The sequence below is a fragment of the Prinia subflava genome, chromosome Z (assembly GCF_021018805.1).
Source record: "Prinia subflava isolate CZ2003 ecotype Zambia chromosome Z, Cam_Psub_1.2, whole genome shotgun sequence".
Taxonomy (NCBI): domain Eukaryota; kingdom Metazoa; phylum Chordata; class Aves; order Passeriformes; family Cisticolidae; genus Prinia; species Prinia subflava.
In genome coordinates this window covers 57,722,029-57,748,028 of record NC_086283.1, presented here as the reverse complement: position 1 = coordinate 57,748,028, position 26,000 = coordinate 57,722,029, and the positions used below count along the sequence as shown (strand labels likewise).

Genomic DNA, 26,000 nt, shown 5'->3' with positions numbered 1-26,000 from the left:
GTTTCGTATGATTGCTTATTCTGCTTCTATGATGACAGCTTCCTGCTTCATGTCAAGCAGCCTTTTCTCCTGCTCCCCCTGTACCTCTGCCACGAGGTTTGCCTGTTCCTCCAGCTGCTGCTGCGCCTCCAAACGCTGTTGTTCCAGCTGTCTCTCCTGCCGAGGGGAAGAGACATATCCAGATGAAGTCCCAGCTATGCTCTCCAAAGAAAAAAATGGAAGCCTCATCCCTTCCACAACCCCCGACCTGAAGAGTTCACAGTACTGTCTTTGTGCCCTCCAGCACTCCTGTCTTAACCAGAAACTTAGCAGGAGGGTCAGCAAGTGAAAGGAAAGGAGATGCCACCTTCCTTCCCTGTTCTGATGGCTGCCTGTTTCCTGGCCCCTCTCTCCTCAGCATTTCGGCCTATTTTCTGAGCCTCTCTTCTCAAAGTTCCTCTGCCTTTTGATCAAGGAAAAGCTGCAGGTGGACTGCAGGACAAGGAGGGGGCCAGCACCCCAACGCCCTAGTCACAAGACAGGCCAGCAACAGGGACCTGTGGCATATGTTTCAAGCCCAAAGGGAAGATGTGCGTCCACTGTGGAAGGACAGAAAGCAGGGAACCCCGCTGCTGGGACCGCAGTTGGCAGCGAGGTCAGCAGCAGTTGGCTGCATGGCACGAGGCTGTGGGGAAGATCCTGCTCCTTTGCTGCCATGCCTTGGGTGGTGACCACCCAGCCTCCTGGGGAACTTGACTTTTGCCCATCCTGAAGCTGTAGCTGCATTTACTGTCCCAGCACCATCCTCTACGTCTTCACAGGCCTTCAGGTATGATTCCTTGAAGCCCTCTGCTGCCTGGCCCAGCAACATGTAGCCTACAGCACATGCTTGCAGCCATGTCCCATCCTCAGGCTGCTCTTCTGCTAAGCCTGCCCACCCAGCTAGCCTGAAAACTTCAGGTGCGTATTGTTTCTTACCAAGTTTTCCTGGAGCTTCCTTTTTTCTTCTTCCTGAGCAGATTGCCAGAGTCTGAGAGCCTTGATGTACTGCTCTTCCATCCTGCGGAGCTGTTGGGCCATTTCTTCACATTGCTGCTTGCTGAGAGATCTTACAGCTTGCAGCTCACGACCAAGGCCCCTCACATCCTCTGCAAAGATGGCAAAGGGCAAGTCAGAGACTCCCCAAGCAGAGCACTCTACTGACCTTAAGCCCTTTCAGTTTCAGGCAAGGAGGGACCTGCGCCCAGCTCCTTCACTCCTCAGAAGCGCTGCAGACAGAGCTGGCTACAAAGCAATTGCTCTAGGCAGGGCAATCACCAGAAACAAAGCGCACGAGGCTCTCACCAAGTATCACCTCCTTGGCCTGCGTGGCTGTGCGAACTTGGCCTTCCAGACAGCTCCTGGCCGTCTCCAGCTCCGAGATGCGCCGCTGAGCCGCCTGCAGGCTGCTTTGCAGGCTCTCCTTCACTGACCTACAAGTTGTGAAGATGAAGAGAAATTGTTCCTGACGCCCAGGGGCACTTTTTCCAGTAAGATGTACCTTCAGATCCCTATACCTGATGATGGAAAATGGCTTACATGGAAACTCAGATACAGCAAGACTATTTCTGCCACTCAAAATAGCAAAGCAGGCGCCACCAGGTGATTGGGTAGCCTTTCCTCATGACCTTGCCCAGGACAGAAAGCCCAGCTGAGTTTGATCTCAGCAGCCAAAGCTCAAATTGCTGTTGCCTGACGTATCCCACATGGGACGTATCCACCACATGGGTGGCTGTGCCCACAAAGTCTCGGCCAATGAGCAAAAGCCCAGCCTCTGCTCACAGCCCTGAGTTCATCAAGAACTTCCAAGTCACTTAGCAGGGCAACAGAACACAGTGAGTTCCTTGGTGACTTGTCAAAGTTTAAAGCTATTCATTGTCTACCTAGAGGTTCTTTGTTTTCCAGACGCTGTCTAAGTAAAAGGGACTAAAGGAATGCACTGAACTATGCATGAAAACTCCGGCTTCTGGCAGCATGAGTAGGAAACCAGAACAAGGCTTTCATCTGAACAAGAACTGCTTGGGAGGAGGGACAGATATCTTGCCATTTCAGTTACTGGAAGTTCATGAACAAGAGCACTTGCTACCTTGATTTAGGGCTAACTAAGCCAGCAGTGCACAAATGTCTGCGCACTTTTTAAAAAGGAAGTGGGACCAGACAAAGGCACCTTGACGGGTTACAGCGATGGGTGGACAAGGGCGCAAGCATCAGTGCTCAGCAAGAATCCCCAGACACTGTCAAGATTCACAAGACCTTTCCCTGCTGCTGCTGCTAGTAAGCAGCTCTAGGTCCTGCACCATACTTCACCAGAGTTAGCTCAGAAGACTCTCAAGATTTTCAGCATGACCCTCCAGCTTCACCAAAGGGTCAGCACCCTACTCACAGCAATCACATATAAGAGCATTGAATTCTGAAAATACCATGTAAACTACTTGGCAAGGAAAGATTGATGTTCACGTGCACTGAAGGAGAAACCAAAACCAGATAGAAACTTCCATTTCAGCAAACATCTGCATGGTTTCCCTGGTATTCAATTCAGTGCCAAGTTGCATTTGCCATAGGAATGTGCAAAGGGTCCCAAGCAGGCTCCCAAGAAGAGCTTTGAGAGCTTGAGCTGTCAGAAAAATAACATTCAGGTATTTTTCTCATTATTTCATTTTTCTCATGTCTCTCCACGTCTCTGTCAGAGAAACATCCGGAGAGCACACAGGAGGCAATCAATCCTGATAGAACGCTTACCACCTTTGTAATTACAGACCTTCAATAATGCCTCATCCAGATTCTCCTCCCTGCCTTTACCTGGTCTCTACCAGCTGCTTGGAAAGGCCTCGTAGCTTCCGCTCCGTGCCTGGCAGCTGGGCTTCCAGGGCAGCCTTCTCTTGTGCCAGCACCGTTTCCTCTCTGCACACCTGGGACAGCGTGTCCCCTTGGCGAGAGGACTCCTGGAGCAGCCTCTCCAGAACCCTGGGGGATGGCCCCTGTGGGCGGCAAACCTGGAAGCAAGGGGGGCACCATTTTCCAAGAGGAACAACAACAACAACAACACAGTCTCGGTCTTAGCTTGCTGCCAGCAGCAGCATTTGGGGTGGTCTTGCTAGGGCGGCAGTCCCCTCTCCCACAAGTGCTGCCTAGGAATAAGGTGAGCGTACCTTTGGCACCGCCAGAGGAACCTCTTCCTTCAGCAGATCCCTGTGAGGCTGCAATTCCTCCGCTGTCTCTGCTGACGTTTCAAAGGCCCGGGCTAGCGAGGAGTGGTGCTTTCTCTCAAGGGCAGACAACTGCTCCCATCTACGCCAAGGGACAGACAAATAAGCCTTTAATAGCAACACAGTCTCCTTGCAAAAACCACAGCTTCATACCATGTCCCACATAGGGCAGGCTCAGGGGCTTCCAACAGCCCTCTAGTTCCACCTCAAGAGAATGCTGCAATGCCCTCCCTAGACCAGCATGTCTCTTTGTCATTTGTGCAGGTGAAAGAGTCTGTAGCAATGAGAAAGTAAAACCAGCTTCCAGAAGCCAAAAGCCAGGTACTTCCAGAAAGCTTAACAGCTTCCTGCCTGCTAGGTCTTATGCTGCTCTCTGATACAGTGGACTGATACTGGACTTGTAAAAGTTGTCTTTGGCTAAGACACGCTTGGCAAGTCCAGATGAGTGCTCTCACAACTACTCTTGCTTTCACTAGGGGAACAAGGAAAGAGCCTGCAAGCTACAGCTTGAGGAGGAGATGGGTACACATTTGCAATCCAATAATGAAGAGATCCCAAGATGGTTTAGGCCGGCAGGGACCCCAGGAAGCCTCTAGCCCAGTCTTCAGCTCCAAGCACTTGGTGTCAGCTATGGCATCTGGACAGGCTGCTCAAGGCTCTATCCAGCTGGGGCTTCCAAATTTCCAGGGCTGGGATCTGCACAAGCTCTCTGAGGTGCTTCTTCTGCTGCACGATTGCCTTTGCAGTTCAATTGCCTTTGCTGCCCTCAAGCCCAGCCTGGACCTCCCCTGCTTTTACTCTGGTCCAGTTCTCAGTGCTTTTTGTCAAGGTTCCAGGAGCCAGTCCCAGGAGGCAGCAATGCTCTAGGTGGCTCAGCAGCCGGACCTGCCCACGGGCTGCCCTACCCCGACTGTGCTGAGCAAGTCAAATGATGAGAAGCCAATTTGTTCTTTGACACGGGGACTCCTAAAGCCCAGCAATGCCCACCCCTGCCCAGAGATAGTGAGAAAGCTTAGCACACACCTGAAATCCCGGGCTTCGCACACTCTATCCATGCTCTCCTGCTGCTCCGCCTCTCCTGCCTGGGCCCAGCAGTCCTGACTGGCAAGAATCTCTCCTGCTGGGGCCTGCAAGGAATGGGCAGGGAAAAAGCACAAACAAACAGTAGGGAGTAGGGATGTTGGCTCCTGAGAGCTTTGAGAAGCAGAGACACAGCTCACGTGAAGACAAAAGCTGGTGTGTGGGGGTGTTGATGTGGGTAAGCGACTAAGCCTTGGCTTGTTCTGTAAGCGTCTGAAGAGAAGCAAGGAACATTTCCCTGCTTGCCTGTGGTCAACTGGCTTCCCCTCAGGATTTCAGGCCTTACAGAGCAGCCAAGAGGAACTGCATTGCAGACCTTCAGAGACAGACCTTGTCTCTGCCATGCACAGCTGCTCAGGATTCTTCTCAGCAAACTTGGGTCATGTCAAGGTTAAGGCTGTCCTGGAAGCAGTGACTGTGGCTGCCTAGCTAGGGCAGGGAGAGGGGCAGGTCCCTGCAGGCAACGGTGCCTCCTCCCTACCCCACAAGGCTGTGAACTGCGCCTTGGGACCACTCTGTGCGCTGACAACAGGAGCCTGCACAGACACTGTGCACAAAGGGGCTCACTTTCACACCAGTAGCACTAAAGGACATCCTGCTGCCGCTTATCTGACACCAAGGGAAGTTCACAGTGCCTGTCACAATGCCAGGAAAATGATGCCTGCGTGTGGAAGTTCAGATCCCGTTTCCCACCTGTCAGTGGACGGGCTGAAGAGCCAGGTCATGGCAGCACTCCAGCCCTCAGCATCTTCAGCCACAAAGGGCAAGTGCTGCCTGATCACAGACCTGCAGCTCTGCGCTGCACCAAAGCTTGGCACTGTACCAACCAAAGCTGCCACTTACTGGTTCCAGATGCTCCGGCCCTGGACTGACAGCACGTGCAGGTAAGTTGTCCTTTGCCTCCTCTTTAGCCTCTGGAGGAAGAGAGCGAGCCAGAGGAGGTTCTTCTGCTGGTGCTGTGGTGCTCTGCAGACAGACAGCAGCGTGAGGGACAGAGAATAACCTGGCGTTTAGAACCTTCTTTGTCCTGAGCTCTATCCCCAGCTGTGGTAAGGACAAGTCATGGATTTGGATACAAGTGGGGTCCTCAGTCATTAAAACTGAATTCAAGGGGGCTGATGACACTAATGTTTGGATGGGACTGCATATGCTTCCGAAGGAGATATTTCAGCCTGGCTACAATCAACGTACAGCCTCCTGTCTGCAAAACTTGACTTTCATTAGTTAAAAGCTCTTCAGCGGAAAAGCAGGAAACTGATGGAATGCTTTTGGTAGTGCTCATGCAGACATTGACGCGTGCTTCCTTTCAACCTGCCAGGCTGGCACTCAACTACAACAGACCAAGCCCACAGCTTGCTCCACAATCCTCAGACACCAGGAATGTCAAGGGTGCCCATCCCACTCACCGAACCACGGCCTTGACTCCTTCCACCTCTGAGGCGACCTGCAGGTGGAAGGGAAAATGAACCAGGTGATGTTACAAAACTGTCTGTGCTGAGGAAGCCCACAGAATAAGATCACCCAAGCAGAGGGCATTTTCCTTTCACAGCATCCCTCCCAGAGCAACACTTCTTTAGCACAGCAAGCAAGACTGCAGGCCAATACCCTAGGCTGTGTCAACCTCTTGCCGGCCAAGTTTCTGTTAAGAAATTTGGCCGGGAAAATGCAAATTGTTCCTCAGCACTCAGGGCCTACATTGTAGCTCATTGTCCACGCTACAGCTAAAGTGGCTTGTTTCTCCTCTCTTTCCTGGGCTTTAATTTTCTTTTTGTAAAATGCATGCAGCATGTCCCTTGTGGTTGCTGTGAACAATTCCCCACAAAAGCTTTCTCCAAATGCCTCTTAGTGCTTGCAGTTCTGTTCAGACACAGCACAAGCCCAGCTGTGGGTTTCAGGCGCACACACAAGACGGCTTGGCACTCGGCCCTTCAGCCCAAAGCCAATGGCTCTTGTAGCACACAGAGAGGGTCCAGTTCAACAGGCGCATCCTTTAAGGATGGAGCACAGAAAAAAGCTGCTTTCCCTCAGTTCTGGAGAGAACCGCACAGTTTTTAGAAGGACACCTGCAAAGCTCTCCTAGCCTGAATTTTGGAAGTTGTCCACAGCCTGCTGGGCAAGAGACACCCTCTTTTTAGCCGAAGCTGTTGGCAGAAGCTCTACCAACACAATGGCACCTTTATGGCACTTTGCTCTCAATGTGCTGCCCCAAGGGATAAACTTCGACTTACGTCTCAGACCATTCAAAAATCTGCGGGATGACACTGATGAAAAAGCCCTGCTGACTGCTCTACGGACTCGCTCCATCGTTTCAGCAGGGCTGCTCCAGTCCGTGGGTCAGAAAACAAAAACGGAAAAAAAAACCCACTTGCACAAGTCCCCAGACTGCGCAAGGAAAAAGGGACACAAAAGGACACCCGTTGTAATCCACGGACTGTCCAAGAAAGAGGTGAAAACAAAAGACACCTTCCCAAGTCCCCAGACTGTTCAAAAAACAACGAAAATAAAAAAGGACACCGGCACGTGTCCGTACACCCTACAACCGCAGGGGAAAAAAAAAAACAATGCCTACACAAGTCCACAGACTTGTGCAACAGCAGGCAAAAGAAACAGACTCCCTTGTCAGGGCACAAACTGTTGCCTGAGAACAGCTCCGTCAAGGCAATCCTCCTGCAACGAGCACGCCAAGAGCTGCTCTGGGCGCTGATGCCTTGCATGCACCAGGGCAACCTCGTCTTGACAGCACTGTGATGTGGCAGCCCTCCACTGACATCACAATAGCAGCTTCTATGGGTTGCTCTGTGAACTTATGCATAGCAACCCAACCTCCTCTGATGCAAAAGAAAGCCCAGAAAGTTCTCCTCTGTCCCAAAGGAGCACAAAACCCCCTTGCAGTCCGTCACCCATAGCTCAGAGGATTGTTGCCCTGAGATTTCCTAATTTGCTGAGCGTACATATTAAAGTGGAAGTGTGCAGCTTCTCACACTCGTAAATGTAAACACAAGATCGTGTTTTGTAAATACTGCCCTTGTTATGGATTCCTTCTCCAAGAGAAGGGGAGGCTGAATGACAGCCTCCTTGACCAATGTGGGTGAGAGGTGGAATAACCACCCTCCAATCCATGGTCACCTTGTGAGAGGTATGTAATAGGAAGAATAAACTAAGGGTGGGCTCTCCTGCCTGCTGCTCTGTTTGAACCCAGACCTCTGTCTCCTGAGTGTCCTTATCTAGCTAGGCTCGCGGTGACAGAGGATCAAAAGTAACACAAAACAGACACCGAGCCCATACCCCCTGTATACCAAGCTGAACACTGAAAAAGAACCGGGATGTGAGGAAACCCAAGAAAACGTGCCCTTTGGCCACCACTGCTTCTGACTAAATTCAAGAACACTTGCTTAAATTCTCAAAGGGAAACTGTGCTTTAATAATATCCTGGAAAGTTCCCTAAATTGGAATGCCTGTCATTCCTATCCATTCACTGCATGGCTAACACCAACTAGCACACTGTAAGGCGTGCTGAAGGAAGAAGGATACCTTAGTGGGGAAAAAAAGCTGAGCAACAAACCACCCATATGTGTTTGTATGACACTGAACAGCGTTTGTGTGGTCAATATGGCAGGGACATGTCCTCTGCAGGGAGCAGTGCCCATGTTCTGTCCATGGTAGGGACTGCCCTTGGAGAGACCTTCACAGTGTGGATGCATCCATGGGCACATTTGCCCATTCTCTCTGCTTCCCTCAGCTCCCAAGTCAGCCCTTCTCTTGAAAATGTTCTCTGTCCAACACTAAGGTCCCAGTGCCTTTGCCAAAACCCACTGCCTTTGGCTTGGGGGAAACCTGCAAAGTCAGATTCCTCCATGCATGTGGGTTGGAAATCTCTATCCTGCCCATGGTGGATACGACGTGCTGCATAGCACTGCATTTTTCAGTCATTTGCTGCACTCTCATTTCTGGCTTGCAGGAGCTGAGTGAATTGATCCTGGTTTTCCTGAGCTAACTTAGTCTTGTCTTTTCTGGAGCACATAGCTCACACAACTGCAAAGTCCATGTCTGCTGCGGATAGTTGCAAGCACCAAACGGGGCAAACGATACCAAGTGCAGGTTCTGTGAAATTCTCCTCTGTCATTTCATTCCATACCTCCCCACAACGTGCCACGGGAAGGAGCAGACAGGTGCCAGTCTCACGGGGAACAGGAGAAGACAGCAGGTCAAGAACAGGACTTACGCCCATGGCTAGAGGAAGCAGAGGAATTTGGAAGGCAAGTGAGTGCTTGAGATGGCAGAGGCCTGCCAAGCTGCCTGCTCTTGTCTTGCTGCTGAAACCGAGAACTTTTGTGCTCTTGAGAACAACCCTTGGGCCTGAACCCCACTGGAATCAGAATGTCTTGGAGGGATTGGCATGTGCCGAGGAATGGCTTACACTGCTCATTTTTTTGGCAATTAACCAGGCCATGTTTTAGAAAGGAGGAACCCAAGTGAGTCTTCGGAGCTTCCTGGAAGGAACAAAGCCCTTTGACAGCAAGCAGCATTCCCTGGCTGTTGTCACAGGAAAAATCCCAACAAGCCGAAGACACCTGGATAAAAGGCTGAAGACAATTTGTGCTACTTTGGCCTGCAATAGCAAGGTCCTGGAGATGCAGGTGAAGGGGCACATAGTGTCCCTGTGTCCTGTTTCTGCATCCTTCTGGGAACCAGAGGAATCCTGCCTCCACCTGTGAGGAACTCAGCCTGGGAACTAATACTTCCTTTCTGCTTTGGCCTTTGTCTTTTTTCTTTCTTTTGGACAGGATTGCTTTGTAACACCAGCTGAGCCTGCCTCCAGCCTGGCTGACTGCACCCAGTCAGCAGTCTTGCCTCTAGACAGCGGATAATGCTGTAGGAGTTGCTTCGCTTGAATTTTTTTTTTTTTACATAGAAATGGGGGCCACGTTTGTTTGGATTTCCCCCAGCTCTGCGGAGCGGCCCTGGGGCCATTGAGCCCCCAAAGCCCCACTTAGGGCAGGGCCAAATAGCTTCACCGCCTTTAAGGCAGGCAGAAGCTTTTTCCTTTACAGAAAAATGGGGGCCACGTTTGTTTGGATTTCCCTCAGCTCCGCGGGGTGGCCCTGGGCCCTTGAGCCCCCAAAGCCCCACTCAGGGAGGGCCAAATAGCTTCGTTGCCTTTGAGGTGAGCAGAAGCTTTTCCTTTTAGAGGGACAGTTGAATTTTGTTTGGGTTTTTTCCCTCCCCCCCTCCCTCAAAACATTTCTTCTCAAGGCGTCTCTGTGAACAGATGCCTGTTCATAATAGAAGAAAAATGGCAAGAAATACAAAAAACAAATAAGCAACCTTTGTTGCCTTTCGCAGATAACGCAAGTATTATTAATAATTCTAAAGTATAACCATCAGTTATGTTTTAAGTGTTATCTCAGTTTTTAAGATATTTGATGTGAATTCACAGATATGATAAAGTTATCACAGTTCTACAGCCGGCTGCTACTGCTGCTGCTTCTGCTTCTTCTTCTTCTCATGTACTTTGCTATTTGTCTATAATTGCCTGTAAGACACGTGTCACCCAAGAATTTTTCCTTGTTTTCTAGCTGTCTATGCTAGTTTTGCATTCATGATTTTCTAAATATTTTCAGATTTCCAGACAAGGTTATCTGAGTTTGTAAGAATGCCTCCTCTGTCCTGACGGTTTGGGATGCAGTTCCAATCCTGGTCACAGAACGTCTCAGGAGCCTGCTGAGCTCAGAGCATCTCTACCCTGACAAATTTAGGAGGTGTCAATTACCATATTAGTTTCTTATTATAAGATTTTTAAGAAGCTTGTTTTTAAAATTGGTGTAAGGGATTCCTCTGCAGTTAGAGCTGGGCACTGGCCATGCCTTGGCTCTCTCTGGATGGGAATTGCCTGTTTGCCCAGATTTTTAACAAAAAATTACATATGAGTTATTTGACTCAACAATTTGACCTTTAAATATAATAGCTGAATTGATCTTTGAGGTGAACCTGGAATTCCTGCCCGGGAAGGATGAACAGGTTGTCACTGGAAAAGAAGCACTTCAGCTTTTGCAGTTCCTGGGCTGATCAAAATTATTATCAAAAAGATAACATGCAACAATGTAACATTTATGTTATGAACCTGAAGAAAAAGTAATTCTGAAACCTGGATGTTGAATTTAGACAATGGAGTCTGACAAGTTATCAGTTTAGGGCAGTGGAGCCTGACAAGTTTGTTAATTCAAGGAGATGTGCCTGTGTTTTATCATTAGCAGGTTCAGCAGTCGTTTTACCCATCACCTTTGAGGAGTGAAAAGGGACATTGCATAGCCTTAGTGGCTGTCATATAGACTGCAAAGATGACCATGTGGTTGGAAGTTATGGAGACAACAGAAGTCCTGTGTCAGCAGCATGGTCCTGTTTTCATCGATCATCCTCGAGTCACTCTCTGCTTCAGACTTCAAGAAGACATCCAGTGATGCTAAGGATCAACATCTTGTCTCAATGGACATTTTCTTTTCATGTGTTTTAATTTTATAGTAGATATTGTTTCATTTAAGTTTCCTACATAGATGTAGTTGTATTTTAGGTAATATTTCACGTGCCTTCGGTGTATGTTTTGTAGTTATTAAGGGCTGTTATTTCACTTTGTGGTTTTTGCCTTTCTGGTCATTGGGATCATGTAGATTTTTTGAAGTCAGATATCTTTTTATTGATATTTTTATTAATTTTATTATTCCTATTCTTTCTTTCTAGGTGACATCCTACAGGTATCATGGGCCAATTGAGTGACCAGTGGTCCAGTCCTGCACATCCTGCAATGGGTCTTTGCCCTTTCAAACATCACATGCATTTTTGCATTAAAAAAAAAAAAAAAAAAAAAAAAAAAGGGTCAACTCAGGTTGTCCAAATAATTGGAAAATTAAATCAGTTTGCGGTTGCAGGTGTAATGCAAGGACCACTGTCCTTTGCTAAAAGGCAGAAAAAGCCCTTGTTATTTGAAAGGATGATTCCTAGAGTGATGAATCTTGACAAATTAGACTGCCATTTTTGAGCAGGCTAATGATGTTTTGTTTTTTTCTGTATTAGAATTAGTAAATAGCTAAGCTTGACGCTGGTGCATGGACATGGTTATGAAGGGTCAACACCAAATGCCACAGAACTTCCCTGACCATTTAAGTCGGTGCCCAATGGAAGTTCTATTTAGTGATTGGTTGATTACTAATGGGACTTCTGGTGTCATGTTTGTCTTTTTTCTCTTGCAAGGGCCCTGCAGGAGAGGACACAGACACAGACGCCGCCCTCAGCAAAAACTAAAAGGGGGAGATGTGGGCCTGACATTGGTCTGAACTTAGGCTTCAGGCTCTGCCAGTGTCTGTGTGAAAGGCAGGCGAGCAACTTTCTCATGTTAGCCTGAGAAATCTAAAGGAGGAATTCAAACAAACCTTGGGAAGTGAGAAACCATCCGCAGGTGGTGTTTTTCCAACGTGTTTACTGGAAAGAAATGTTTACTAAAGGGTGTAGATGCTGAATAACCAATCATGTTCTTTGTACCGAACTACTCTATAAAACTAGAATTTAGAAGAATAAAGTTTGCTCTCATCTTTACCATCATGGAGAGTCATGTTGTTATTTCTGTGCCGTCCAAAAACCATAGCAACAGTTATAATAGATTTTGAAGCTTCGGCTCTTAAACCATGCTGAGTCACAGTCTGCTTAGCTTGCTGTAAAATTTTCCAATCGTGTGGTCTCCATTCAGCTAATTGATTGACATGGTCTATTATAACTGGACAGGTGACGGCTGTTGCCGCTTGCCATTCTCCCTCAAGTATAGCATCACGAATGACCCCTGACCACTGAGTCAATAAATTTCTCTGTCCTTGATTAGAATTTAATTCAGGAACATCTATTTGTTTTAAAGGTCTTATTTGTTGTTTACAATTTGGCAACAGTGGGGCAGTTGGCTCTATCTGATAGTTGTCTTGTTTTGGTTGCTCCACCGTAAGATCATTTAATTTTCTTAAAACCTCTTTCATCATGCTATCTGTTTGTTCTTTCTCTTGCTGCTGTACCTCATCGGGAGACTGACCACTCGATCCACTAGACGGCAACTGTGGAAAACTTTGCTGAGAATCACAACACATTTTTCCTCCAGCTACATTTTGTTCAGCTTTCTGTTCTAAATTCTGCTCAGGGCATATAGTCTCAGAGTCTATCTTGCCCTGTTCTTGCACGCGACGTTGTAATTCAGAACTCTCAGGCACAGCACCTCTGACAGGCTTAACACTAGTATTAAAAAGATTTGCAAAACGTCCACCTCTTTTCTTTTCATCACTCACATTCTCAACATTCAATGTCTGGGCAGCTATCATTGCAACACACTGTTCTGCTTTCAATTCTTTCAAGGTTTCAGTCACTAACTTCCAAATTGTCCCATAACTTTGTGCTTCTTTCTTTGTGCTTCCCCACCTTTCCTCCTTCAATCACCATCTGCCACAGACATTCCTCAAATTTTTGCCAAGCGACACTGTTAAACAACAAAGGAATTTCTTGGAAACTCCCTTGTTTCCATGCCCACTTCACGAAATTGTGAAGGCCTTTCACTTCTGCTGCTTTCCCTCTCTTAGAGAGAATAGATTGCAGCAGCTGAACTGCAGCGTCTACTTCCACAGTTTGCAGTTCTTTACCGTGCAGAAGTCTGAGGGTGCACCTGCTCAGAATCCAGCTCCCATGTCCAATGGATGAGGTCCTTCTGCTCTCTTGTCTCGCAGCTTCCCTCTCTGATCCAGAGTTTGAAGCACTCAGCAGCTCCCGTCTTAGTAATCCTAAGTTTGGAGCTCAGCTCCCGTTCTCGTATTCCAGAATGCGGAGCTGAAAATCACCGGAGCTCACTGCCAGTCCATCACATCGAGGTCACCGATTTGGTGCGAGAAAGGAGCAGATCATCAAACAGGCATCAATATGATTAGCTTTGATCTCTGCTGTTTATTCCTGGTATACTCCTTTTATCAGGTTACAGAGAGGAAAGCAAGCACAGCTAAACAGTTGGTGATTGGCTAAAAGTACATATACATATACATTAAATGATTGTTCATTGGTCCATGTTTTTTGGCATCTAGTTTACCTTTTGTTCTACCTTATGAATAGCATTCTGTTTTCTACATCCATGAGAAGGCCTAGCAAGTTGTTACACATATTCAGCATCCGTGAGGAAGCATCCGTGCAAAGGCACACTAAATTATTACAATTGCTACTTTCTTACTAATTCAAGGTTTACAAGACCAGCACAGGAACAGTACAGACTCTCATACTGTTTCCTGGTAGCAGGGATTGTTCAAACCCCCTATCAATAATTCATGACCTCACTCTTCTAAAAATTCTTCTACATCTTTTGGGTTTTTAGAAACTATTTTAATCATGACTATCTTCCACTTAGCTAATTATGATGCCCATTTGCCCTTAACCAATAAGATGACAATTCTTTATAACACTAAATAATATGGTGTTAACATACGTCTAATTAGACCGCAGTTACCTCTATTATCCATTTTTTTTCCTTTTGTTGTGAGAGATGGTTAGCATGAAAACAATATCCATAGGAGAGCCAGCTCAGTTGTCAGCCTCAATGAAGGCTGGCAAGGTCTCAGTGTAGCACACAAGCAGTAATGGGCTGAAATCACTTTTCTATTTCCACTTGATACATTTTTCCTTTTGTTAATCTTTAATCCAGCCTTCAAAGGCTTCAAAGGACATTGGCTTTTTTCATCTCCTATCTTCCCATCTTATCTTCATTGCTAGTATTGGAGATCTCCATAGTTTTCTGTTAAAAAGATCACTCTTTCCTTGTCTAGAGATGGGTTCAGGTATTCAAGGAGGGACTTTGAGAATTACTGGAATAACAACATTCCAACCTAACTCAAAAATAAGTGATGTAGATGTTCAAAAATTACTCTCAAAATGCTCATATGAAGAGACCAGAAGTTTGTCTTCTTTCCCTCAGGGAAAAAAAAATACCAAACACCTCAACAATTTGCTAACCAAAACTCATTTTGCTTGGTTTATTCCTAATCTACCCCCTTCTTGACTAACTGCAAACTATCAGGTGTCAAACACATGTACAACATTTGAAACAAGAAGTCTTGTTGCTGATTGGGATGTCTGGATACTGTGTTGTTGATCATAATCACACCTAGTGGGCTTCTCCTCTGCTCCATAGAGAAAGAAAAAAGTTTTAAACACACCTCTGCAGCAAAACATTGGCCAGATTGCTGCTACATTTTACTTTCTTAGGAAATATTATATTATTACTTAGGACATAGCAGCTACTCAGAAAAAGTATTTGTATAAACTAGTATTGCAAATTGCCTAGGCAAATATTACTGTTTAATAGTCACATTCTGTTCATGTGAAAGTGTCAAGGTATCAGTAAAATACCTCTCTCCCCTTCTTTGACTTAGTTATCAGAAAAATTCATGCACAAGGAAGTGCACTGTTTTTCTGTGTAAGCATATAAGATTAATGAAAGTTGTTCTTGTCTCAAACTCTAAAAGAGTAGAATTTTGCTTTTAATCACACCCTATACCAGAGGAGAATACTAGGAAGAAATTAAGGTAATTTCAAGTGCAGTTTAAAACAGATTAGTTACAACCACTATGGCCATATTGCAAGTTGCAAGTTGAACAGCTACATCTAGGAAATGCTCCCATAACTGTAACCCCAGGCTGGGGTGCTGGGCGTGGAAGTGTGTGCAGAACACCTAAAATGCAGGGATGACACAAAAAAGTACCTAGACCTGGGATGGCAAAGGAATTGGAGGAAGAACATTACTGAGAATGCAGTCTTTGTTTCAGGACCATCCTGGCCTGTTGTCTTTGGCTTCCCTCATAAAGCTCCTAAAAAATTCCTGGAGCCTCATTCTACTATGAGAAAAGATTTTCTGAAACTGGAGACAGACTGTGATGATCATACGTACTCTGAGACAGAATTTGTGTTCCAGAATTTGGTATGTTACTTTTACAATTGTACTTACAGGATAATACTCTTCTACAGAAACCAGCTTTCACAAGAGATTTGCAATCCAGCGACCTGCATATGCTGCAGAACACTCAACTTTGGAGGGATCTTTTCCAGAGAATGCACCTTCACCATGGGCTCCCCAGCCTTTGTATTTATCAACAATGATCTTCCAGCCAGTTGGTCCAGCATCAGCCTCAAGGACAAATAACTAAATTTATTGACAAGACACAACAGCTCATCCAATCTCATATTAGGTTATTGAGTAGTGCTTTCTTTTGTATTTGTCATGTATATAACTCTGTTCACAGTGTTCACACTTTCATGCAACTTCTTAATGAAAGAGTTCACTAGGTGTCTGGAGTACTCTTCAGAAATGCACTACGCCATCTGTCCTGCGGTCACTTTTGAAAACCTTTAACAATGCAGCTTTTAACAACTGCAAACATGATAAAAAGAATGCTCCCTTCAAATCAGCAATTATTAAATACTTTCTCTGGGTTACTTGTCAAAGTCTTCACTCAGCAACACTTAAAAGAAGGCCAAGAAACTTAGAGAGACAAAAACAGACCACATACGATCTAAAAGTTTAACAAGCTTCACCCAGATACACATACTAAATGGGAAGAAGGGGCTTCACAGAACTGCAGCTCAATGTTGTCACCACCAGAGTACTGAGAAATTCCAGCTCAGTTCACATTAATGGTTCAGCATCAACAGAAGTGATACTACTCTCCTTTCTTCTTCCTTCCTGTGCCTCTGATAATGGTCCCAAAATCTTACATAGATTTTGTCTGCCTCCTACAACTGTATGAGTTGATCCAACTTAATCAAGAGAGATATACTGCCTCTCTGTTGTCAGATTAGTAAAGCTGGCAACTATATGTTGATAAATGAACTCCAGAATGCTGAGAAATTCCATCCTGAAAGAGGATAAATGGCATTAATCCACTATTTTTAAATCTCTGAATAAGTAACATGGGCGCAAAGCCAATATTTATTTCTCAATTAAAGTGAGAAATTTATCTCAGTGTGATTAAAAGCATACCTCATAGTTTTAATCCTCTTGAGCTCTTTACACAAACTAGACAATTTTTACAATTTCATAGCAGTGGCTTTCTTATCTAGTGCCATCTGGAAAGCAGAACATATGTCAAATTCTAATGACTATTGATACTTATTATGTTAAGTCTCTCTTGACATTTGTTCAGCTTTGTGAATAATTTCAGAGTAGATATCAGATCGAGTTTTATTTCTGGTTTTGATTTTTACTGTGGAAGTGAAGATATACTTCCAGCCATTTTAATACGTAACTTAAGAATTGGGTTTTCCTTATTCAAACTACTTCCTGGAAGCAAGACAGGAATGTGTAATGTGGCTCTCTGAGCAGGTATAGGTTCAGTTTAAGTGACAGGTGTCCAGTAGGAAAGCTCCAGTAGAAATAACTGAAGCTTCCTTAAAAATGCAAAGACTTTTAAAGGTTAAAGGTTAAAGGTATACCATTCCATTGCACTACTGTTCAAGAGAACATTTACAAGCATGTGGTGGAATCCAGGTCTGCATAGGCTGTTATTTATCAAAGTATCATACTCTAGGACCACCTTCTACAAACTTTTCACTTGGAAGGAGATCATAAATGGTGCCCTCATCAAGGTACTTCTCTGGAATGACTTTTTAAACAACTTTCTCCATCAGCTCATTCTGTATTTGTTGTAGCAGTGTGTCACGTGCATGATTTACTGAAACCACAAGTGTGTGCACTCGGATGGGCTCTAGTGTACCATTACATTCCTTGTATTCCATTGTGACCTAGTGAGGGGAAAAAAATGGACAGTGAACACTCAGAGCCAAAAGCACGTGTCTAAAATCTGGAAATGAACCTCACAGTTACTTTCTGCAGCTAAATATAAAGAGATGAGAGGAAATGGGATGAAAAATGATGGATTGTTGTCAATGCTTAAACTCACTGTAGGAAAGTAAAAACACTACCAACTATGGGATAGTACAGGTATTGCCACAGAGAAGTAAAATAACAAAAAGAAAGCTACAAAATCCCATGATTTTAGCAGGTGATGCTAATCAATCTGGTTTGCTAGGTTAACATAACTTCAAATTGTGGATCAGCAAAGTAAAGCCAAAATAAATTTTGGAGAGCCCTGCTAAAATGAACAACTGTAGATCATATGGTAGGCTGTATCCTTTACTCCCTTCTACACGGCTTTTATGCACATGGATTGCTCCATCCTTAGTACCTGGTTTCTTACAGACTACAGCATCTCTCTTCTTTCCTACTCTTCAAACATGCTTGAATAGATACATCATAAATCAGCCTGTGGACATGTTCTGTACACTCCTAACAAGAGGCAGAGACACAATCCATGTTGTATTGCAACAACAGCAGCAATATAACTCAGGGCACTTGATCCACAACAAATAACGGAAATTAAGACTAAAACTCTTGGCTGTACTACAAATGCCACATGTATGTTTTGCCTTTCCTGTCCTGCAGGTTTCACAGCCCAGAAAACAGAGAACTTACTGTCTTTGAAACAACCAAAGTGTATCGCTCATACAGTAGGCTCTTACAGTGGCTAATCCACTGATCCACAGCAACACAGCTGTCAGCAGCTGGTAATTATTCAGAAAAAAACACAAATTAATTGTTGGTAATTTGTTAATGTTCCTTATCTCCAGGGGAAAACAAGGAAAATACAAGCATTGCTTTGAAGAGACCTGCTGAGACACTGATAGAACAGTTTAAACAAACACATGTGCTATATACAAACATACCTTATGAAACTCACAGCACCTTGGAACATGAGAATAACAGCACCATTTCTGACAAACATAAATTCTAATATAGTAGCAGACAGGGTAAATTATTTCTGTTGTTTCTTACCCTTACAGTTGGTGCATCTCTTACCAACCTGTGTTTTCCCACCTCGTCTGACCCAGAGCCATGTTCCATTCCATTCCAGAGCCCTTATGCTTGCAGTGAGCTTGTGTGCCAGGAGCACTGTTAAGGGCATATATTCCTCAGTTTGATCAGTGGCGTAGCCAAACATCAAACCCTACATTAAATATCAGGGAACTGCATTGGAAAATGGGGAAATAAGCCACCCACTTCCATGTTCTCTTTCCATGCTGCACCTGTCTTCGCCTCATAGGTCTTCAGAATCACTCAAGCTTAGCAAGAGACAGCAGTAACATGGAGAGTGAATACCCCTCATGTACAACCAGCCCGAAATAACATTTATGTGCAAAAGGGGCTGGTTTATAGCAGGGGCTGGTTCCCAGGAATGGCTCTGCCTTACACATCCCTAAGAACACACTGCAAAGGCTTCATTAACATAAAGCTCATCAAGACTGCTCAGTCTTCTCTCCATACATGACACAGAAATTGTTGCCAGGCCAAAGGACTTGAAAGATCAGAAACTTACAGACAAAAATCTTAATTGTAGCTCTATCTTGTTAAGGCCACTGCATATGGGGAAAGCCACTTTCCTTGAAACTGGTGACGTCTGTGATACGTTTTCACAGTGCTGGTGATTAAGAGAGTGCACAGTGCTCAACTGCTGATTCTTGCAATTTGCACAATAGTTTTTAAGAAAAGGCTCCAGTCCATTATAATTGTAACTGCTTGTGCTTAAACTAGATTTGAGTAAGTGCTTGGAATTACCTCATCTCCTGCTCCAATGTCAGTCTTGCCATGGGAGACAACTTTCTTGATTTCATTGTTGTTTGAGGGCCACTAAAACTGTGCAAGTCTTATAGTCCAGTCTTAGTGAAAGGAGTTTTATAAAGTTAGCTCAGACATTTCTAAGAATTTATAAAATTATCTAGTTATCTTGGCTAGAACTTTTAAAAATCTATGTATGTAAGCTTCCTGTACTACATTTTTTATTGCTAACAGAAGCAGACAATCAGCACATTTATTTAACAATTTCAGGATGTGTGTAGGTTAGTGCTATTAGGTCAGACTTGAATTCTTGGGATTGATAGGATACATGCAATCTTACAAACTTCCCTGCCAAAGCTTGTTATGCTTTATTACGATGTTGCTTATTATGACATTGCTTATTTTGGCTCAGGTTCAAACCATTTGGGTATTAAACCTGGAAGAGGAGTATGGAAAATGTTACCGGAAACTGGTATTCAGTTTTTTCTTGTAATATGTTCTAGGATTCAGTTGAATTAGAGGAAAAAAGTATACATCATACATGAAAGGGGAAGACTGAAGGGAAGTAGTGATGTAAGCAGATCAACTGCTGAAAGGAAACTTCTTCGGGTACATATAAAGAATACAAAAAAATTTCCTTTGGTGTGAACTTCCAGTGTCACAGGCTTGTGCACCCCAAGGACATGGAACATCAGTGTTAAAGCTTTCATTTCATTTCATAGCAAACCTACAGATGTAATCACCTTCTGACATTTGTCCGAATACCAGTTCTTCGGCATCAGAAAAGCAAGAGATACCTGACACTTTCAGGAATAAGTCTTCTACAAGTATGCCACCTTAAAATAGCTCCTTCAATAACATCAGTGAGAAATACATATCGACAATAGGTTTGAGCCTTCTCCCAGGCCTGGTTACACACTTCATTTTATTCTTCAGAAGACCACAAAAACATGACTTTGGCGACATGCAGAACAGACCCATGAATGAACACATGGAGGATCTCATTAGAGAATCACAGAGAATCACAGAATATTCTGAGTTGGAAGTGACCCACAAGGATCATCAAGTGCAATTCTTGACTAAATGGCCCATACATCATTTGAACCCACAATCAATATTACCAGCACCAAGCATCTCACTCACCTTTGGAAAAGTCATCATATCCTACCCTCTTAAGAGTCCCTCTTACAATGTGTTGATAATCTACTATAGCCTGGCATGTGATCTCTCCACCGAGCAAAATTATTCCAGTTTTTGCTACACACTCTGGAGAAAATATGTCAGTAAAATGTCAGAAACTTACTTACACTATTTTACAGTTAAACAGAGAGATCCTGAAGATGATTCTGTGAACAAAGGATTAATCACAGGGGAAACACAGTGTAAAGTCTTAGGGCACTTATGGGTCTTTGTGCAACGACTCTTCTCTTCAGCTAATATGAACATTTAAAAGCCTGCATGCATTTGGGGCCTATCTTAGCCAATTATCCTATCTTCACATTGGCTAGAAGCAAATGTCTATAAGAGCAGATCAAGTATGTAGGGCTGTTTGTCCAAATACAAGAATTTCAGTTTAGTGTTCTCCTGAAGCCAAAGGAACATAATTTATTAACAGATGATATTACCAGTCTTCGATATATTTTTATTACAGTAATTTACTCAGTTGTCCTTGGCAACCACAAAAACTTTTAGCTTCTACAAGATCCTGGAGCAAGAAGCTATGCAACTTCATTAGAGATTTTGTGCCGAATCATTAAATATTTTATTTTGTTGTTTGTTTCAAGAGTCCATCTGGTCTGCAAACTTTTCTGTTTTATATAAAAACATATACAACAATATGATCTACTAGGTCTGTGTAATCATGTCACACCTGTTTCTCATGTCTCTTACACACAGTTTTCCTTGACATTTTTGCAGCATTCCTCTGTTACCATCTTCAACTTTTCAGCAGAATTAGAAGCATAACTGCCTGAAGTATCGAAATACAAACTTCATCAAGTCTAACACATATGCTAAATCTTCTCCTCACATCTCACTGCTCACATCTGTGCACCAAGGATCGCATGAGATATTTCAGATGAAAAATATTATATCGTGTTTATGAGATGCAGCTAGTTCTCTGTGCTGTTACTATGGTCTTCATGGATTGTTCTAGAAATAAAATCACTGCATTTGGAAAGCTCTTTAGGTATGTTCCCTTTCTGGGTCCATTTTTCCATGGCAATCCAGCTCATTCCAATTTGGTAGCATGTTCATAGCCTCTATTGGTAGTGACAACAGCTGTGCATGGTCCTAATGGAAAGTTACACAAAATAGCAAGCCACTTTGATCAGAATCACGTTCAAATGATCTTATGTTCCTGTGAACAAAGGGCATCACTCTAATTACTCTGTGAGGTCATGTCATGAATTACATGTCATTACATTGACCTGTATCTTTCCACACTTCACTTTTTTCCTGATTTTTGTAGATTTCTCAGTAATATCCACCCTGACAACTCTACTTTTCCATGATACCATCTGGTGTACTTCTTACATTTCATAATTTTTAATTTGCACTGGAGTGCTATGTCTTTTCTTTATTCTGTTCATTTTTTGCAGCTTTTTTTCCTGCTTTTCCTTCTCTTCTGAATCAGAGTGCCACAGCTGAGCTCTTTACTGACTGTGCAAGTCTTGACTGGCAGCCAGCTACTGGAGGAATTTTGGAACAGAAGACATTATATCAACATTGATTACATGTTGTACTTCATTAATCTGTTTTTCTATCTGTATTGTACTTACCACAGGCAACCTTAGCATCTGGATCAGTTCTGAGATGAGCATCTAGAACAGCATCCCTTATCTGATCACATAGCTTATCTAAAAGATAAAAATAAGACAGATATCACCTTTTTGTGTGTGTGTGATTTTTAAAAAATTTGAATTTCTTAACAGAATGTAATTTCCAGTGGTCTAGAAAATTCTGGGGCATCTGCCAAGAAGCAATTTTATCAACTTGCATCCTGAAAGGTACATCTTACCCTGTTTTAACTCCTCTCCTCAAGTCAGTTCTGACATTTTACAATCACCTGTACAAGCCAGCAGCTTCCTTGGTGAGGGGACAATGAAAAAATGTCTGCCCAGGTGTCTGAAATGATCAGGATAATTTCAGGGTAATAAAATACTCTTGCAGTAATTTTGGAAGAAACATTCAAGCTAAAACCTTTCTTTAGCAGTTTTGCACTCTTCTCTTTTATTTTAAACTTTGTGTTGCATTTTCTGTGTGTATTACCTGCTTTGATCCACATCTTTGTCAGAGGTCTGCACTTCTACAAGTCTTTATCCCTTCTGTACCTGCAGTGTGGACCTCTGAAATATCATGTGTGAATTTTCTTGAATGACAAGAGGAATTGCTATCCCTACAAAAGGGATGCATTATATTGAAGTCTGCTCCTACAATCATGCACTGTTATCTGGCTCATTCAGGTTCAGAAAAGCTCCTGCAAACATTCTTGCAGAGTCAAGCATTGGCTCCTCACCAGTTTTTACAGTTACATTCCCAAAGTGCTGGTTGCTCTGTTTCAGGAAAAAAAGCACTGAAGAAACAAGGTTTTACCTATACTGTCTTTAGCACCTAAGACCTATTTCCCACATGAGACCTGAGTATGTCAAATGCATTTGGTTTGGTGATAGTTAATGAACAATTTAGAGGACAAATTTGGGTTGTCTCATCAGGATAACTGAACCGGTGCAAGCAATCCATGTTATTACTTCAAAACTACAAGCTGAGAGACGTAGTATATCTGCAAAACCAACATAAGGAATAGAAATTAATTTTCACCCACCATCATTACAAAAAAAAGCCATCCAAAATATGTTTAGCCACACAGATACACAGCTGGATCTACAAGATCATCTGTATTAGTGAGTTAGGTGCCCACATAGTTTGTAATAGTCTACATAATTATACACATAATTGCCAATTGAAAATAGCATCTCTTGAGCGCCCACAGAGAAAATTAATGAAGAAGCATAAAGCAAGTGAAAGAAGCACCTTAAACTCCTTATTTACTTCTACATGTAATCTGGTCTGGAAGCACACAAACATCAGGATGAAATTATAAGTCAAGAGTGCAGTTATTCTGTACTCCAAAAGAGCTGTAATTCAATGCAGGGTTTAAGTATAAATAGAATTTTAGTATGAGAACTGTAATTATCTTCATCACAATCTAAAAGTAAGGAAAAGGGAGAAATGCTAGCAGGTAGTTTTGATGAACCACTGCGCCATCAATACCACCACACTCAACTACAAATTATAACCACAAGCAAAGCAGGAGCGCTAAAAATATATGAGACCCTTTTATTCACACAGGCTACAGTGGTCTTGGTGCCTTAATGTGATTTCCTTATGGAAGAGAACAGGTTACTTCTTCACTGACATAGTTTTCCCAATATGAATCAGCAATTTCTGTACTACTTACATTTTATTTCTAGGATTTTCTCCAAACAAGCTAAAATTAAACATCTAACTGCATTTCTTATTAATTTGCAAAGTAAGTCCAACAATTTAGAGGCTTGGAAAAAAGCAAAACAAAAACCCCACCATCTTGATAACTGTAAAATCCTGTCTCTGGCTCTTTGTGCTGCATTATTTCCCACCTTAAGCATTATCTTCCTGAAATTTATTGCTAGAAGGTTAATGTGAAAAACGTGAGATGATTATTTCATGTTCTTATGGTAAATTGGAAAATTATAAAGCTGTATAAATTTATATCAGGGAAAAGTCTATGTTTCAGGAGGTTTCTGCAGCAGATGGTGAAACTGAGCACCCTGAAAATCAGGCGTCTCCATTCAGAAGGGAACAAAAGACTTTGCAGCCTTCTCAAGTATTGGGAGGGGACCTGTTGAGATGAGCCGGTATCAGCAACTCACACCTCGGGAGCCACCTTCACAGACCATCAAGCAATATCACCCATATCTCGAACATTCATCAACTATAAGGATCCATAAAAACTGAATATTAGCACATGGACTTGGGAGGGGAGCTCTTTTTCAATCCGACCGGGGACGAATTTGGGTTTGAATAGCTAACCAAGAAACAAAGGGAAATATGGGGAAATATTGCCAGAGGCAGAATAAAGAGTATAAAAACCAAGCCTCGAAAATGGCAAATTCATGTACCCAGCTAGAGACAGCAGACTGCCAGAATCTCTGTCTCAGAGGTCACCCTTGGCTATTTTCTCGGGAAAAACTCTGTCAAGTAGGTATCACTGTTTGTGGGGGTTTTGTTGCCTAAAATTCTGTGATTTGATTCCTATCCAAATTTTGTGATTTGAGTTTTTAATAAACCAAATTATTGAATTTGGAAATAAATTGTCCTGGTGTTTATAACAGTTAAGAATTCTGATCAGTTCCATAAGTTATATTTCACCTTCACTGATAAAGATTGACCACTGATTGAAGACATGAGGACACAAACGAAAGGCAGAAACATGTGGTCATAATTTCAGACCAGGAAGTTCATTTGTGCAAGCAAGCATAAAATCAGGAATGCTACATCACCAGGGCAGTTTGATATTCTGAGGTAAACTGAGTTCTGAAGACTCAGAAACTCATTCGCACCAAAGGCTCAAGCAGGGATGGCATAACCTTTAACCACTGGTAGGTTTTATTGCCTATGTGTGCCATTACAACATGCAGTGCGCTGTTTCACAGTGAACAAGGGGTAGTTCAAGATGTGGTGGCATATGCTGCAGAGCTCTCAGAGCTGTTAGGCTCTTCATTGGGGGAAGGGCAGACCAGCTAGTATAACTGGTCTTACACTGTACCATTCCCATCTAATGAGTAAGAATATGGAGACACAAGAGAAAGCCACCTCAGAACTTTAGTGTTTGACACTACCCTATGGTGCAACCACTACTATGGAAAAAGTAATAACTAATGCTAGTTTTACTCTTAATATTAAAATGCTCCATTTGAAAGTCCTACCTTTATTGTAAATTTGAGTCATTACCCTTGTCCAAACTTCTTCCAGCGACTCGGTTACCACAGCTTCTAGATAAATATTATTGCAAACAAAGCTGTATGGCAGATAGCTGAATTTAGTGAGCTATTAGAGCTGAGGCATTGTCTTGCAGTTCAAGACCTGGAAAATACAATGGTTTTATACATCCTAAACTTGTTGTCAACTTGTGTTACCAAAAACAGTGTGACAAATAGACATATGCAGTATTACAGCATTATCTGGAATGCAGCTCTGGTGCAAAGGAATGCTTAATATTCCAAGCATTTCAGAGAATCAAAGTTCAAAGATCACCTATAATATACATATGCATAAAATACTACTTTACTTCATAGCAGAATGAAAAAAATGAAATTGCAACACTAGTACACATGGCAGCTCCATTTCTACCTGTAGGCTGATCCATGCTTTTCTCAAGCAAAAGTTTAAAGTTACCTAAGTCAGATTACATTGCATACTAAACAAGTAAGACAAATATTAGTGAAGCAAAGACACTAATCCAAAATCTATTCAAAATAATTAATTAATATTAATTAATGATTATGTAATTATTTAATTATTTAATTAATTAATTAATATTTTTTTCTTTTCTCCATAGGGGGAGATATCACTGAACTTTCATCGGATAGCATTCTTCTGTGTGAGCATCAATAAAAGCAAAGATACAATCAGCATTTTTACTTACTAGAATGTCCTTCAGCAACAGATTCTGAGGCAAAGAAAAAACCATAGTTTTTCTTTTATTGACATGTTTCGGCATCTTTAGCAGATCTGCAAGTGAGAAAGAACCAAAGCAACTGGACTACAGAAAATAACACAGGCAGAAGGTGAAGTGAAAAACTAATGCCTTACTGCAAACAGATGATGTCATTGCTCCTCCCTGTTTGTTCTCCAAAGGTTCAATAGGTAAGACTGTGTGACTTTTACAATGCACTGCTACAGAGACGTCTTTCCTACAGCTTCAGTGTCTTTCCTAAGACTTAACCTCCTAAACTGTGCAAAAGTGCATCACTGTGAAAGAAATA

The 26,000-nt window shown here is 43.1% G+C and overlaps 1 protein-coding gene across 1 annotated transcript; it reads right to left on the bottom strand.

Annotated features, from left to right (window-relative positions):
• Nucleotides 1-2,771: 2,771 nt before the first annotated feature.
• Nucleotides 2,772-25,775, bottom strand: LOC134564593 (uncharacterized). Its single transcript, XM_063423501.1, has 8 exons — nucleotides 25,661-25,775; nucleotides 24,942-25,098; nucleotides 21,756-21,833; nucleotides 5,711-5,748; nucleotides 5,148-5,270; nucleotides 4,248-4,351; nucleotides 3,168-3,306; nucleotides 2,772-3,011 (listed from the first exon to the last, which is right to left on the bottom strand). The coding sequence occupies exons 2-8, from the start codon at nucleotides 24,961-24,963 to the stop codon at nucleotides 2,814-2,816; spliced, it is 702 nt and encodes a 233-aa protein (XP_063279571.1). The 5' UTR covers nucleotides 24,964-25,098; nucleotides 25,661-25,775; the 3' UTR covers nucleotides 2,772-2,813.
• Nucleotides 25,776-26,000: the final 225 nt, after the last annotated feature.